Raw genomic sequence first — 14,814 nt, 5'->3', positions numbered from 1 at the left:
AAAAGGACCAGAAAACAAGCCTTCTCTGCCTACGCCCCAAGACTAGGGAACCTCCTCCCTTTCGGCATCAGACTCACCTTCACGCTCGTGCAATTCAGAAAAGAACTCAAGACCCACCTCTTCAAGGAGTCTCTCCTCCTCAACACCTAGGCCATCACGTCGCCCCTTGCACCACGTGACTCGCTAGACGCCGCCTGCCCCTCTCCTCTCCACCACCCGGTACAGTTGTACCCCTCCTCTGTCTCCCTCTCTATACTACCCCCTGCTGTATATCTGTTCTGTTGTTACCAATGAAAGGTGCTCAGTTATGCATCTGTAATGTGGTACACCTCTGTAAAGCGCTCCATTATACATCTGTACTGCTGTACACCTCTGTAAAGCACTCCATTGTTTCTCGAAGCCAGGTCCACGCTCAATAAATACAATAATAGTAATAATAATATCAGAGATCCACCAGGTCGCTCTTGATAAAGGGACTGTGCTCTTGATCTTACATTGCGTGAAAGGGCATTGGTCCTGGCAGTGCATGGTGGGGAATGAAGTGGGAGGGTGAATGTAAAGGGTGAGTACAGAGCAGGGCTCCGAGAGGAACTGCGTGAGAACGGCGGAGGGACCTTGTGAGAAATGAGCAGTGTATCATGCAAATTGCTCCTTGCGTCCACCAGTGATGCATTCCACAGGAACTTTCGGTGCAGGCTACAGGATTGTGAGTGTGGCTTCACTTGTTTATGTGGGTAAAGATAGTGCCAATGGAATCCTTTTGTTTGCAGGCCTCCTATGCAACAGGTGAATGTGCCCGGGCACCTAATCAAGAGACTGCTTTACTTGCATCATTCCACTCAGCCGACACTTATTTTATTCCAGGCCTGTACCTCAGGTTTCAGTGCAGGAGATCTGAACTGACAGCCAGACTTCACTCTACTTATTCCAAACCTCCTTTGCAGCCTAAGGACCCTCTTCCGCCTGACATCACATGCTGATCTGGGGTGGGCAACAAAACGCGTATATGAGGCTCCTGCGTCTGGGCTATCTGAACGGTTCCTTTGCACGCTTGGTGCCATGAGCACTCGTGTACATTTGCATGATCAAATCGCTTGCATCTCTTATGCATTTCCCTGAAACAGTGGATCATTTCCTCTCTTAATCTTCATCTTACGATGCCTAGATCTTCCCTGGCTGCTGGTCTTTGCTAGTGTATAGCCAAGGTCTAGGCACCTTGTATAAAGTCATATGGTGACTTGGCTTGCCCCGGAGCAGTTATTGTTGGGCCACAAAACACTGACACAGGTTTCAAGGCAATGGATTGTGCATCAGCTCATGGAATCAGGCAGTGTGCTGCAGCTAAAACAGTGATTGGACCTTCAGCCTAGGAACTGCTCGGACTGTCACAGAGCATGTTCATCTCAAAATCATTCCATTGAGTATGTGGCCATTTAGTGACTATGTGGGGGCTCTCTGAACGTGGTCAAAGGGCTCTGTGCTGCACTTAGTGCCCGCAACTCAAAGCTCCCTGCTTTCGGCATCCCTGAAGGTACGGTTCGGTCTCTTTAATGTGCCCCCAATGTGATGCTCATCATGGGAGACCATCTGGGACAGAGCGTCTGCCTGTGTCACGAGCTGCCGGGTATCTCATGAGCTTGGACCCACTGCCAATGCTTCAATGCCTTTTCATGAAAAATGCCCCAGAGTCAATTAGATAACAGTATGTTTGTTTGGCTTTGCTATTGGGGAGTGGGTGATTCAAAGAGAAATACGCGCCCCTGTTCTTTACATTTCCAACCAAAGTGACACACGAAATTGAATGGTACATTAAAGACACAGAGGTGATGGCAAAGAAATGTTATATTTGTGAAATTGGGAAAAGGGTCCATCATGTTGTTAGCATTACAACTTGTAAGGATGAGATTTGCTTTGAATGTGGAATTGATATCTCATCCTTCAGGCGTGAGTGTACTCTCTGATCTTTGACCAGCGCCCCAAGAGACAGTGCTTAGTTACTCTGCATTAGTCGTGTATCTTTGAAGACAGTCTGAGGATTAGGTTGCCTGCCTTTCTGCCACCCAATATTTTTGCCAAAGTTTATGGCCCATCAAAATATAAAACTTCCTTCCTCGTGGATAGGTCCTGAAATGCGAAACTGTCCTCATGCATGCCTATTGATCAGTTTCAGCCACGGTTTTGGACACAAACACTGCATGCACGCTCTTTCCATGCTGCTGCGGTCATGCTGCCCAAGGTGCTCCTCAAGACCCTACTTTTCTCTTCTTCCTGCCCTGTACCCCTCCCCTGCCAACTCCCCCGTCTGCTGCAGTGACTGGCTTCCTGGTTCCCTCTGAGTTCTACAGGGCACCAGGCCCCCTCTGCCCAGTCCACCGCACTCCTCGCACTTAGCATGTGGACCCTCACCCCCTGCACCTCATGCAATCCCTGGCACTCGTCCTCCTGTCCACCCCTCAGCACTCGCTTAGGGGTGTCACCTTCTCCCCCCCCCACTCCTCCACCCTCCCCATCACTTGAACTCTCCCATCTTTACCCTGCACTTCCCCTCCCACCCTAACACTTTGTATTTCGCTCAGATAACTATAACGGTCCTACTAGGATTTATGACATTTGGATCGTGCAAGTGCAGTAACAAGACGTGCACCTCCCCTCGCACGTCTTGTTACTGCACTTGCACGATCCAAATGTCATAAATCCTAGTAGGACCGTTATAGTTATCTTTCTCCCTTGTCCCCCAGCCCCTGCCTGCTTTTTTTGTCTTGTGGTGCCTTGAAACAAGTATAGATGCCTGAGCAAACGGAAATGATGGTGTCTTTGGTGGTATCAACCCGAGACTTTGCCAGCTGATGTCTATCAGTCCATGGGAACCGTTACCCCTTCCTCTTGCGTTGTTACATGTATTCCCTGTTCATGGACTGGACTGACAACCTAAAGCAACAGAGCACAGACTTCAAACTAGAAAGAACGCTGCGGCCAGGTTGCTGCTCCATTTAAACCCACAGGAACATACCTCGCCAGCTCTGCGGGCTTTGCACTCGTTGGCGGTTGCCATATGCATTCAATGTAAAGCGGTATGCCTAGTTCCAAAAGCTAATTATAATCAGGCTGCACACTTTTTTTTTATTTATTTTTTTACAGAAACGCGTTGTGAAATATTTACCGACAAGACTTCTTGGATCAGCAGCCGCTCCGGACGGCAGATATGTCAGATGAGGCTCGGGAAGGCAGATATGTCAGACGAGGCTCCAGAAGGCAGATATGTCAGATGAGGCTCCGGAAGGCAGATATGTCAGAAGAGGCTCCGGAAGGCAGATATGTCAGATGAGGCTTGTGGAAGGCAGATATGTCAGATGAGGCTTGTGGAAGGCAGATATGTCAGATGAGACTTGCGGAAGGCAGATATGCCAGATGAGGCTCCAGAAGGCAGATATGTCACATGAGGCTCCCGGAAGGCAGATATGTCACATGAGGCTCCAGAAGGCAGATATGTCCCATGAGGCTCCCTAAGGCAGATATGTAAGATGAGGCTTCGGAAGGCAGATATGTCAGATGAGGCTCTGGAAGGCATATATGTCAGATAAGGCTCCAGAAGGCAGATATGTCAGATGAGGCTCCGGGAAGGCAGATATGTCAGATGAGACACCGGGAAGGCAGATATGTCAGGTGAGGCTCTGGAGGTCTCCGATCCTTTTTAGTACAGGCAGCTATGTTGATTAATTTGATTTGAATTATTTGTATAGCGCAAAACCCAAATAGGGTGCAGAGCAAATTAAACTGTGTCTCCGCGCACACATTTTATTGGTTAACTAATACAAGCAAATGTGGCAGTCACTTAGAGCAGGTTTTCTTCTCTTTTGACAATTGGAACATGTGGAATCAAAGCTCTAAGCAGTGGCAAGCTTGGAGCAAATGCCCTGTGGATCCACCTACCTACATTTTTGTCTTATTTCAAATCACTTTGCATTTCGCGTAATGCAAAGGCATTTTGGTTTCCACACTCGACAATTGGTCTCAGGCTTTTCACAGCACCCAGATGCTTTTCCAAGGTGAATGCCGTGCTCTTCGAAATCAAAATACCATACCATAGCATGGGTAAACCTCTAACAAACTTGGTATGCAGGTTTTCAACGACCCCCTTGTTCTCTGGCCTGGGAGCTTCTGATAGGCATTTCATGAGGCTTTCTTTCGGCTCTATCCCTGGTTTCAAAATGGTGTAGCCTAGGAAGTCAAGGCTGGGCTGCAGGAGGACACATAAGAAAAGCTCACCCATCTTGTGGCATTGTGTACTTCCTTGGTGCTCCTGCAAAAACAGGACTTCATCTTGGAAGTATCTCCATCTCAATCTCAATCTTCCTTCTGCCTCAGCAATACGGATGCTGCAGGGGGTATTCTGGTAAACTGGTAGAGTCTAAACCGTGTCTCAAAAGCAACCAAGTGCTCGGATGAGGGATGCAGCAAGACTTGATGACATGCACTTGTGATATATAACTTGGAAAACAGAGTTCCGCCATGTTGTGAAAGTACCAGCTCATTTAAATGTGGAAGAGGAAAACTGACACAAGCAACCTGTTGGTGATTTGCATCAGCACATTTGCATCTGTGCACTTGCATTGATTTTCCTCATCTTTCAGGGATCAAGTAAAACATCTAATAATACAAAGGGCAGGGGACTATGGGGCTTCACTCATTTGTTTTAAAGCTGCAAGTTCGCCTATGCACTTGCATAAAGATGTAAATCCACAGCTGTAAAGGAATAAAACCCTTATTGATTTAGAGAGCATAGATTGGCTGTAACCCCTGGATACTAGACCCTAAAACCCCGACATGTAATGTCTGGCATATGGAGCATTGCTATCATACATTATTCTCAATGGGGAAGGAGAGATTCCCCCCGGCCCCCTCTAATATTAGAATAAATAACATGAAATCAAGATGACAGAGCGAAAAGGAGATACCAAGAATTTGATTCACCCAAAAACCTATTGCCTTACAAAGCCCATCAGCTTGAAACATGTGCCACACATTGTTTAGAAACATATTGGTGCACTGGCACCTTTTATTGGATTAACAAATAAAAGCAAATGTGACAGTCAATTAGAACATGTTTTCTTCTCTTTTGACAATCACAGCGTGTAGAATCCAAGCTCTAACCGCCGCCGGCAAGCTTGGAGGGAAGACCCTAAAAGTTTGTAAAGGCTGCAGTGCAAGCTTCCCTTTGTGATGTGTACACATTGGACACTGGGCAAGAAGACACGGGGCCTCATTACGAGTCCGGCGGTAGCCATGCCGGAAATACCAGCAGGCTGCCGCCGGACCAGTAATACCATTCCGCCTCCATGATTGCCGGAATCACCGGGGCATTTCAACCCCAGTGACCTGGTAATTCTGGAGGCGGAATTCTGTGAATCCCCATAGGACTCCATGGGGATGGGGACCATGGAAACACCTGTTCCGTCTATGACGGAGCCAGTGTTTCCATGTCCTCCTGCAGGCGGGTGGTGTTATTTCTGCCAGGTCAGACCTGGCGGGAGTGACACCTCCCGCCTGCAGGACTCGGATTCTGCCGGTCCAGAAACCACGGTGGCGGCGGACTTACCGCCACCTTTGTTTCCGGACTGGCTGACTTGTAATGAGGCCCGTGGACAGGGTCTGTCACAGGAAGTTACAGGTGAGGCTTCCCCTGTTTCCCGTGTACATGCGCTTATTCGCATTAGAACCCCTATGATTAGGCTATCTGACCTTTGCCATCATTAAAGGATCACTACTTGGGCCCAGGATCACTAACGTGGGCATGGTCACCTACCATACAACAGACCCCTCTCGTGAGCGGTCTAACACTTCAGTATTTTATAAAAATGTAATTTCAAATTTCAAATTAAGGTACAAACATTAATGTACTAGATCTATCTACTCAATAATTCCGAGCCAGCATGCACACCTGTGGGTGGGTACCCACTGTGATAGGCGCAAGAGCTCATGCAGTCACTGCCTCTGTGAAATGGACAGTGCTATGTGAGGCACCGGGTGTAATATGCACCGAGATTATGCATGAGAGAAAAGAGATGGAAGAAGAACCTAACAGAATCTGGTGTGCATGGTAATGAGCGCTTGGACGTACACAGTGCTTGGTTGCCATTAGCAACGATGCTGAAGATGCACAGTACAATGCAGACCGATTGTCTGAAATGAAGATCAGAGAGGATAGAGCTCTTGAAGGTACCTGGTTTGAGGAGGATGCTGTTCTGGTGTCTGTGGGGATATCCGGCTTCCATCTGACCCCACAAATCCACTGTCAGTTTCAGGTGACACAATCCGCTCCTGCAAGAGATGAAATGGCAGACACACATTGGACTTGACAGTCAGTGATGTGACCACTGGTCCCTTTACAAATCAGGGCATGGGTTCCAAGCCCCCTCGGTAGGCACCCCTGGTCTTACCTCTGGGTGCAGCACTTTCGGCTGAAGGAAGCGCTTCTGAGACAGGTGCTCGGACTGGTGACTGCCTGTTGCACTGGCCACACTGCTCTGACGTGAAAGCAGAGACGATTTGGGGTTTACCATCCGAGTATTGGGTTCTGCTACAGAGCTCTTAGGCTGTGATTCCTTCCCTCGAATGGAAGGCGGGCGGCTGCGCCTAGTGGAGATGTCGCGTGACCTACTTGGCAAGCTTGGCTTTTCCTCCATTGGCTGCCTGGAATATGAGAAAAGGGGGTCACAATGTGCTTGCGCCAATGCTCTTCCATAGCTTCTCATGCTGCCTGCAACACATGATGTTTGCGCCCAGTAACAACACCACTGATGCACATAAACAGTAGACCCATTAGATAAGACATGTGACCTAAACAATGCATTGTTTTTGTAACCCACATCTACTCCTTCCTTTCTCCTCTGCCCTTTGCCCCGTCACAAATCAGGAGCCTCCTTTTCACCCCTCCTCTTCAACCTCTACCTAAGTCCGACACTGCAGCTCTCATCTGCTCACTAAACCTTACCAGCTACAACGACGCAGACGACACTTAGATCATTTTCAAAATCCCCCTGACTCCAAACTCCCCAATCTCGCCACTTAACTCTCGAATATCAACGTATGGATGATGACCAACCACCTTACCCTCAACCCGGGCAAATCAGAAATCCTAATGTGCGGCAGAACTGCTCCGATCCCCCAACCTTTACTGTGGCCGGCTGCCCTTGGGGCCTCACCTGCTGCATCCACCACCATTAAAAATCTTGGATGCACCATAGACACAGACCTATCTCTCTCGAAAAACACCAACTCTGTATCCAGAACCCGCCACTGACCCTTACGCACCTAAAACAAATCTTTCCCTACCTCTCCTATCCCTAAAGAGTCTCCGCGATTCTGACCATTATTTGTATTTATTTTTATTTATATAGCGCTTTAATCCAAAGCGCTTCACAAGAGGAACAAGCATAATCCAATAATACATGACAATTGAATCTGAACCAGAGAACAGTACAAGGAACAATTTACATTATTGATAGGAAAGGTGCTGAAGGAGAGGGGCTAAGTGAGGGAGGGGGCAGGAGGAGTGGGAAGAGATAGAGTCAGTAGTGAGAGAGGAAAAAAGGAAGCTAGGGGGGTGAGTGGAAGAGATAGGATTTTAGAGAAGTGCGAAATGAGGGGTAGGAGGTAATAGAGCGGACGGGGAGGGGTAGGCGGTTCAAATGGAAGGGAGCGAGAAGTTGGAAGGAGCGGAAGCGGGAAGGGGCACAGGGTGGAGGAGGAGGAGAGAGAAGGAAGAGATCCACAGAACGGAGAGAACGAGAAGGGGTATAAAAAGTGAGAAGGGAGGATAGGTAGGGAGGGGATCATCATCTCTCGACTAGACCACGTCAACTCCCTCTATCTTGGAGTCCCAGCAAGACAGCTCAGAAAATTTAAACGAATCCAAAACGCAGCTGCCAGACTGCTCCTCGCCCTCTCGCGCAGAGAACACATCATGACTGCACTCAGAATATTGCACTGGCTCCGACTTAGCCGAAGAGCAACCTTCAATGCCATGTGCATCACACACACTGAGCCCTCCATAATACAGCACCTGAGTTCCTGTAGAACAAAATCATCCACTACCACCCCTAGAAACCTCTGATCGGGCTCAGCTCTTCTCCTTGCAATCCCCCTTACCACTCCACCAGAGTTGGCAGCTCGGCTTTCTCCATCACTGCCCCCAGCATCTGAAACCCTTTACCTCAGCACATCTGCTGCACGGAAAACCAAATTTCCTTAAAAAAAGTCCTCAACACCTGGCTATTTGCCACATTATCTTGAAACTCCTCCATAAAACTTCCCATTCCGAAATTAGAAACATTCAGCACCAGGCGGTGGCAGCTACATTCACGGAAACCCAGACCTCTCATCACCTGGTGGTGCTGGCTGCTCTTGCAGCAGCCCGGACCACACACACTGTTGACTTGGTCAAAATGTTTGGCTGTATGTAATTTTCATACGGCCGAAATTCGGTCAAATCTCCCATTCAATTTCCTTTTCTCGGTAATATGGATGGATTCCCCCAAGAGAGTACCTGCTGATAATGGCGTTGGCAGGCAGAGATATCCTGGCACATTAAGATTGGTTGTGGCATGTGGGCGGTACGGTTTGGTGAATCACTGCATGTGTGCAGTGAATGGCACGTTAACCATGATTTGTCTTGGATCCAGCACCCATGCAGAAATGCCTGTAAGGTAGAAAATCCCATACCTGCCCATGTTCTGAGTTCTATGAATATGTTGCTTTATTTATGTGATGCCCCGTTTCCCCCCCCCCAACATGTTCCATCCTGAGCTCACTGCCACATTTCTCTTCTAGTTCCCTGACCCAGACAGCTGGACTGGCTTTGGTTGGTTGCAGTGTACCTCATTGCAGTGGCTGCACAAGTAATAGATGTGTTGGCTTATTGCGAGCCTTTCCTTCCCAGAGGCTACCAAAATGGAGTCTCTGGTGTTGTGAAATCCAGTATCGAGACAACTGTACTTTGTTGCCGTCGAGTGTGATTGGGTGGAGACTGGGTATCCCCACGTAGGATACTTTCTCAGGAATGCGTGATGTTACCTGGGAGCATTTGCAGGGAGAACATGTCTGCATTCCTCGAGAATCCACATGCTATGGGTTTGACCGGGAGGATGGCTGTGAAAGTTTGTGGGTTCGACCAGCACTTATTGGTAGGTTGCCAACTGTATTAAGGGTGCATATGTTCATGATTGGTGAACAGTGTTGCCCAGTACCCTGCAGTCAGCACAAATGCTGACACTCAGCGCAAGGACTTGAGGGTTTGCTCCATTTCTGCATGGCTATAGGGATCCTGTGTTGAGCTAGTCATTCCAGAGCTGAGACGTGACCTGCCCTACTGGTGACATCATCACTCGGCTTTGCACTGCCCCATCCTAGGCACTGGTGAGTGAAACCCTTGAACTGGAGTGCCCGAGGTGGGTGCTCCGATCCACCTTGAGTCTCTAGTTTGGGCCATAAACACTTACTTTATAGGATAACATTGGGCCATGATTTTGCATTGGAACATTGGGGTGATTGTGTGACTAAGGCCTGTGAAGGATGGTCTCATGGTCAGACACCCTCTGCTTGAAAGCAGGGGAGTTTCCTATACCCATGAACCTTCCCTTAGCATGTTTGACTTGGGTGTCACTCCCAGGGTGACTACCTGCGAATACCAACTGCTGACTGGCCTCAGAAAAGCTATGCGCCTGGCAACTGCGGAAACAGTGGGACGTCCAGACACCAGGCTGCTGGGCCAATGTAATGCACTGCTAAAACATACATGATAATGGTGTACAAATTGTCTGTTTGTGAGTACACTTTTGCAGAGTGCTGACAAAATGCTGTAATTTCCTCGGGCCCCGTTGAGCAGAGGTAAACTATAGCAGCGGGTGAAAATGTGGGAGCAGCAGAGGGTCATGTCACAGAGCATCAGGGATTTTAGGGATACGTATTATTAGTGAATGACTTCCAAGCCTCTGCAATTTTCCAGGATACAGCTTATGTAGTTGAACATAGCTCACTGTCCCGGTTGGGTTTTATTGAGACAGAGCGTAGGCGATGATGCTATAAACCTGGACGATCCTGCCTGAAAGACACTTCTTTTGCTATTTTGATCCATCGCCCTTTGAGCAATTCCTTTCTACCTAGCAATGCCTTCCCGTTCTTCCTTCCGAGGCTCGCCAAGTTGCCTTTTACATTTTGACGACTTGTTCCAAACTCTGCCCCTTTACGAACCCTCCCTTGTCGGTTCATCACCCTTCATATCTGCCCACAAGCCCTTAGGAACTCTCATCTGGGCGTATCTCTCGCTGCTCCAGTCACCCAGCCATGAGATTGGCCAATCAAATGTGAACCGCCTCCCTCATGGCTGTTTTATCACTGTGGCCCCTTGTTCTTTTTGTTGTATTTCATCAAGGGGGTACCCTCCTGTGATCCACCCCATCGCCTCCTTGACCTCATTTGACCAAAGGCTTTTTTTTCCTCTGTTCCCCTCCCAACATGTTGCACCGTTTCGGCGTTGGTTCCGCACTGAGCATATGCCATTCTGGCCTTCGGGAAACTGCGTTTTCCATGGACTAAGGCCCTCCCCTTTTTTTAAGAGGTCGTGCTTAAATAATCTTGGCAATGTGATAGAAAACGAGAGTACAGTGGCACTGAATCCCACATTTTTTGGCAGGAAAAAATGAAATATGTATCATATGGTCATTATAATAATTAAAATAAGCACAACTGCTGGACTTCCTGGGCTGGTGTCCTTAATGTGATACCCTTCTTTGAAATAAATTCTTGAAGAGTGAACCGATTAGTCTAAATCGTGAGCGTATGTCAAGAGCACAGGTGCAAAGTTCAACAAATGGTTGTGTATTTTTACCACAAGTGTAACCTCACTAATAATTTGGATTTCTGTCAAGATTGCCCATAACAACACATGCAGTGTAAGAGTGTCTGCTTCTGGTAGATACGTACGGCTGTGGAGCAGGCTGACTCCGTTCCTCTCTTAAGGATGGCCGTCTCCAAGTTCTTCTAGTTCGAGTCCCAGCATCCCCTGCGGCACCGTCCACTTCCTGTGGATGTTTTGTCTCTCCCAGCCCAGTCTCCAGCCCCATGGCATCAGGTAAGGTCTTGAAGCTGTTGTACCTAGGGAGAAGAAAATGATGAATGGAGAATTGGCTCCTATAGTGTAGAGGGAACCAATAAACTAGCATAAACCACAAATAATAGCCATGACAACGTTCTAGTAGTAGAAATCGACTAAATGTGATATTACGAACCTGCGTCCTTCGTCGCCAGTACACTTCAAAATAACAGGATATAATCTGTGCCTTCAGAATATACACAGGGTATTCAGCTTAGGGTTTGGATGTGTTCGTGGACAGAGAAATGATGAGTAATGGAAGCAATCATCTGGTGTGAAGACTGTAGAATGTGTAGTAACGCCACATTGCTAAATAGGCGTTTCTTATTTGGCGTCTCCTTTGTTACAGGGATCTTTTCTCTGTTCATGAACATATCCATACCCTAAGCTGAATACCGATTCTCCGTTCTACTCCATTTCTTGATCCATTGCACTCCATACGTGGAACCCAGGTAAGCCTTGCTTGGCTCTGGGTTGCTGGCATACTTAGAGGTGATTAACGCATGAGAGAGGACCAACACTTGGGACTTTTGCACACCTTCTTTTTGTGTGATATTACACAAGACATTATACTCACGTTTATGTGGGGTCACCTCCAGCTACTCCGGTTGTTTGATGGTCTTACTTTAACATTACCATTGTCGAATAAGAGACTGATTCCTACACACATTTCTTGATATTAATTAACCTTGGAGGGTACACAAGACTGATTTGGTTCTATGTGTCATTTTCCTTTCCAGTCCTCCTTGCTCATGAAGAAGGGGTTCTTACCCCGAAACGTGTCAGCCAGAGGCTTTGCAAGGGGCGGGGGGGCTGAAGGGGCTATAGCCCCGGGTCTTTTGGTTGTAGCCCCAGATAGAAGTTCAGGGGCTACAACCAAAAGGCTAGCTAGCCCCCAGTATTGACAGTCCCGACATTAGTGTAGCCCCAGATCTTTTCCAGACCTAGCAACACCCCTGGCATCAGCTATTAGCAGACTTAAACAACTGTTCCTCTAAGCTTTGATGTTATTAAACCTTTAGTTCTTGTTGAAATACAATATATACTCTCTCTCTTCTTTGAAATGTTGTACTTATCTGTTTAAAAACTATTGACAGATGGCATTGAATATCGGCTGTTTCTACAGTACATGAGAGTGTGCCGGGGACGGGAGGATTCAACCGTTGGATCTTCTTTGGTTTTTGTATTTTATTGTGATTTTGTGCCGGGATCACAGTTCCTCCCCCGCACCTTAAATCATGTAAGACTTTTCTGTTTCAATTCCTTTAACCTACTTTCCCATGTATTGGTGTGCACTAACGTTACTTGGTTTAGCCAGAAAAATAGGAACAGAGGCGACCAGGCAACAACAGGGGTCTCAAAGAGGTCGGAAACTGCAACCGAAGTGCAGCTAAAGTGCACACAGGAAGTCACAGAGGAAGCACACACTATGCAGCCCACTCCACGAACTGAGAAGGCAACCACATGCTGCTGAACAGGAAGCAGGCATACAACACTCAAACATAGAGGCGACTAGCGTCATAATGCACACGAAGTGGCAGAACTTTCCAGTATACTGGCGCCACGTGCCGGTTTAGTGCCAGACATACCCGCTGCAGCCTATCAGACACTAGAATGCACAGGAGGAGCCACTGACTAAAAGTAAGCGCGACAAGGTGCTGATAGGTGCCTGTAGCGAGGTGTTGAAAGGGGGTTTTCCTTTAATACGGCAAATCTTTAGGCAATTTTTAGAATCGGTTGTATTCTGTTTCAATATTATGAAAAAGCTGTAAAATGTATTTAACGTCTTCTGATGATCTGTGAACATTATTGATATACTATATGGATCATTGTGTTTCTTTTTTTATATATGCTTGCTGTTCTCATTTTTCTTTTTTAATTACTGATCTCTTGTGTAAGGTTTATTATTTTAACCATAACACAATTAAAAAAATACCTGTATCGAGTGAGTGTGGAAAATGATAAGTGAGTCTAGCTCCATATATATATTCCTTTGGCTAACCTGAGTGAACAGATGCTGTGGCAGGGATCGGAGGAAGCGTCTGTGGTCTCTGCCATGCACAAGGTAAAGGAACAGAAACGCAAGGGAAACAGCGAGATGCCGCCCCTGCATAATGCCAGGCCGCCCACAAAGCAGTCCTAAAGGCTAACCAGTTGCCCCTGCACTTTGCTGCCACCCCCACGAGGGGTAAGCCCTTGATTTTGGAAAGAGACAGTGAGGGAACAGCGGCAGCATTGTGACCCCTCTCTACGCAGCTGCAGTCCACCTGCTCCTAGGTCCCGGATCCGGGAACGCAGAGCTCGGGGAGGTCAGTGGGGATGCACTGCCAAAGGAAAGAAAAGCAAAAAGCAGCACGATGGGGGCCGCCTGGGGGGAGAAGTCTGTGCAATATTAGCAAAGAGTTGGAAAGTGCAGCTGCCAAAGTCACCTCAGAACATCAGACTATGCATTGGGGATTCACTGAAACAACACAATGGTGGTGCGTGGCAACGTAGGCCAAACCAGAGGTTTCTAAGCGCGGACCCGGGGATCAAACCTGTGTTGCTTCGTGTCGTCTTCGTTCTAAGGCGAGCACGTTGCCGCTGAGCTATCCTCCTGGGACAAACATACCCACAAGGTGCAGACTCTGCCTCAGAGTACATTGTATAGGTACACATGGACAATATCACTTCGCATCACTTGCTCTAGACACACTTTCCTCACTAGGCATGGTGTGAGCCAAGCATTATCGGGCGCGGGTGATCAGAATAAGTGTAGGTGGGACTGGGTCTCAGCTATGGCACCGGTATCTAATCGTGATGGCAGGCCTCCCAGAGCGGGCACCATCACATTGTACATAGTGGAGGGGTGCTCACACTTTGTCAAGTGTTGAGCTACTTGAGGATTTAGCCTGGATTAATAAGGGTCATGCTGATGTTGGCTCCTTGTGGTCTGTTCCTAGAGACGTGTCTGCGGTTGCTGTTGGTTCTCTTCTTCAGAGGAGACCAGCCCAGCATTGTGGTGCTGGACTGTCCTTGTGGGAAGATGGATATTTCTTCCCTGGCATGGCACAGAGAGTTTTAACGTGACTGTGGACTGTCATGGGTGGGTGCACTGCCATAGACCAGTTTACACTGCCTTGTTAATTCTCAGTTCAGCGACTCTCACGTTTCTGGAAAATTTAGAAAGAAATGCATGATCAATAACATTAACACACACAAGGATTCCCCAACAGGCTCGCCACAGCTGTTCATTCTGTACACAGTGACATGTGTGTTTGAGGGTGTGCACGTGCTTCCGTTTAAAGATCCAGCATGGGTTGAGTCAGGATTGTGGAGCGCTGCTGTGGGAGCACGTGCGCAAATTCCACCCAGTTCAGAGCGATTAGCGCAGAGCATGGAAACTTCTCATTGAGTGAAGATCGCACCATCGTACAACTGATGGAAGGCCATCATGACATGGGTTGCATTTTTATAAAGTGCTCCCTGCCCAACAAGCAGGCACGTCACACATACCAAGCATACATGAAACAACAGCAGAGAGACACAATCATCTCCATTATCACAATGAGAGAAACGTCATCAAGAAATCCCCCAATCAGAAAACCTTAACCATGATCAAGTGAGGAGGCTGCTCTGCTGCTACTATGAGTATGTGGGGAGCAATGCTGTGAACCCCATGGAAG

The 14,814-nt window shown here is 47.8% G+C and overlaps 1 protein-coding gene across 4 annotated transcripts in view; it reads right to left on the bottom strand.

Moving 5' to 3' along the window:
* The window catches only part of AKNA (AT-hook transcription factor), a 442,732-nt gene that overhangs the window by 176,634 nt on the left and 251,284 nt on the right, over positions 1 to 14,814 (bottom strand). For all 4 annotated transcript variants that reach the window (XM_069609684.1, XM_069609685.1, XM_069609686.1 and 1 more), the window contains exons 11-13: positions 10,981 to 11,151; positions 6,438 to 6,690; positions 6,221 to 6,318 (exon numbers count right to left, since the gene is read on the bottom strand). In XM_069609684.1, coding sequence (XP_069465785.1) covers positions 6,221 to 6,318; positions 6,438 to 6,690; positions 10,981 to 11,151 — 522 coding nt within the window. The remainder of the gene's footprint in view (positions 1 to 6,220; positions 6,319 to 6,437; positions 6,691 to 10,980; positions 11,152 to 14,814) is intronic.

The sequence above is a fragment of the Ambystoma mexicanum genome, chromosome 8 (assembly GCF_040938575.1).
Source record: "Ambystoma mexicanum isolate Mex_15411 chromosome 8, UKY_AmexF1_1, whole genome shotgun sequence".
Classification (NCBI taxonomy): Eukaryota; Metazoa; Chordata; class Amphibia; order Caudata; family Ambystomatidae; genus Ambystoma; species Ambystoma mexicanum.
Note: the sequence above shows the minus strand (reverse complement) of the source record. Positions and strands in the feature narration are given on the sequence as shown.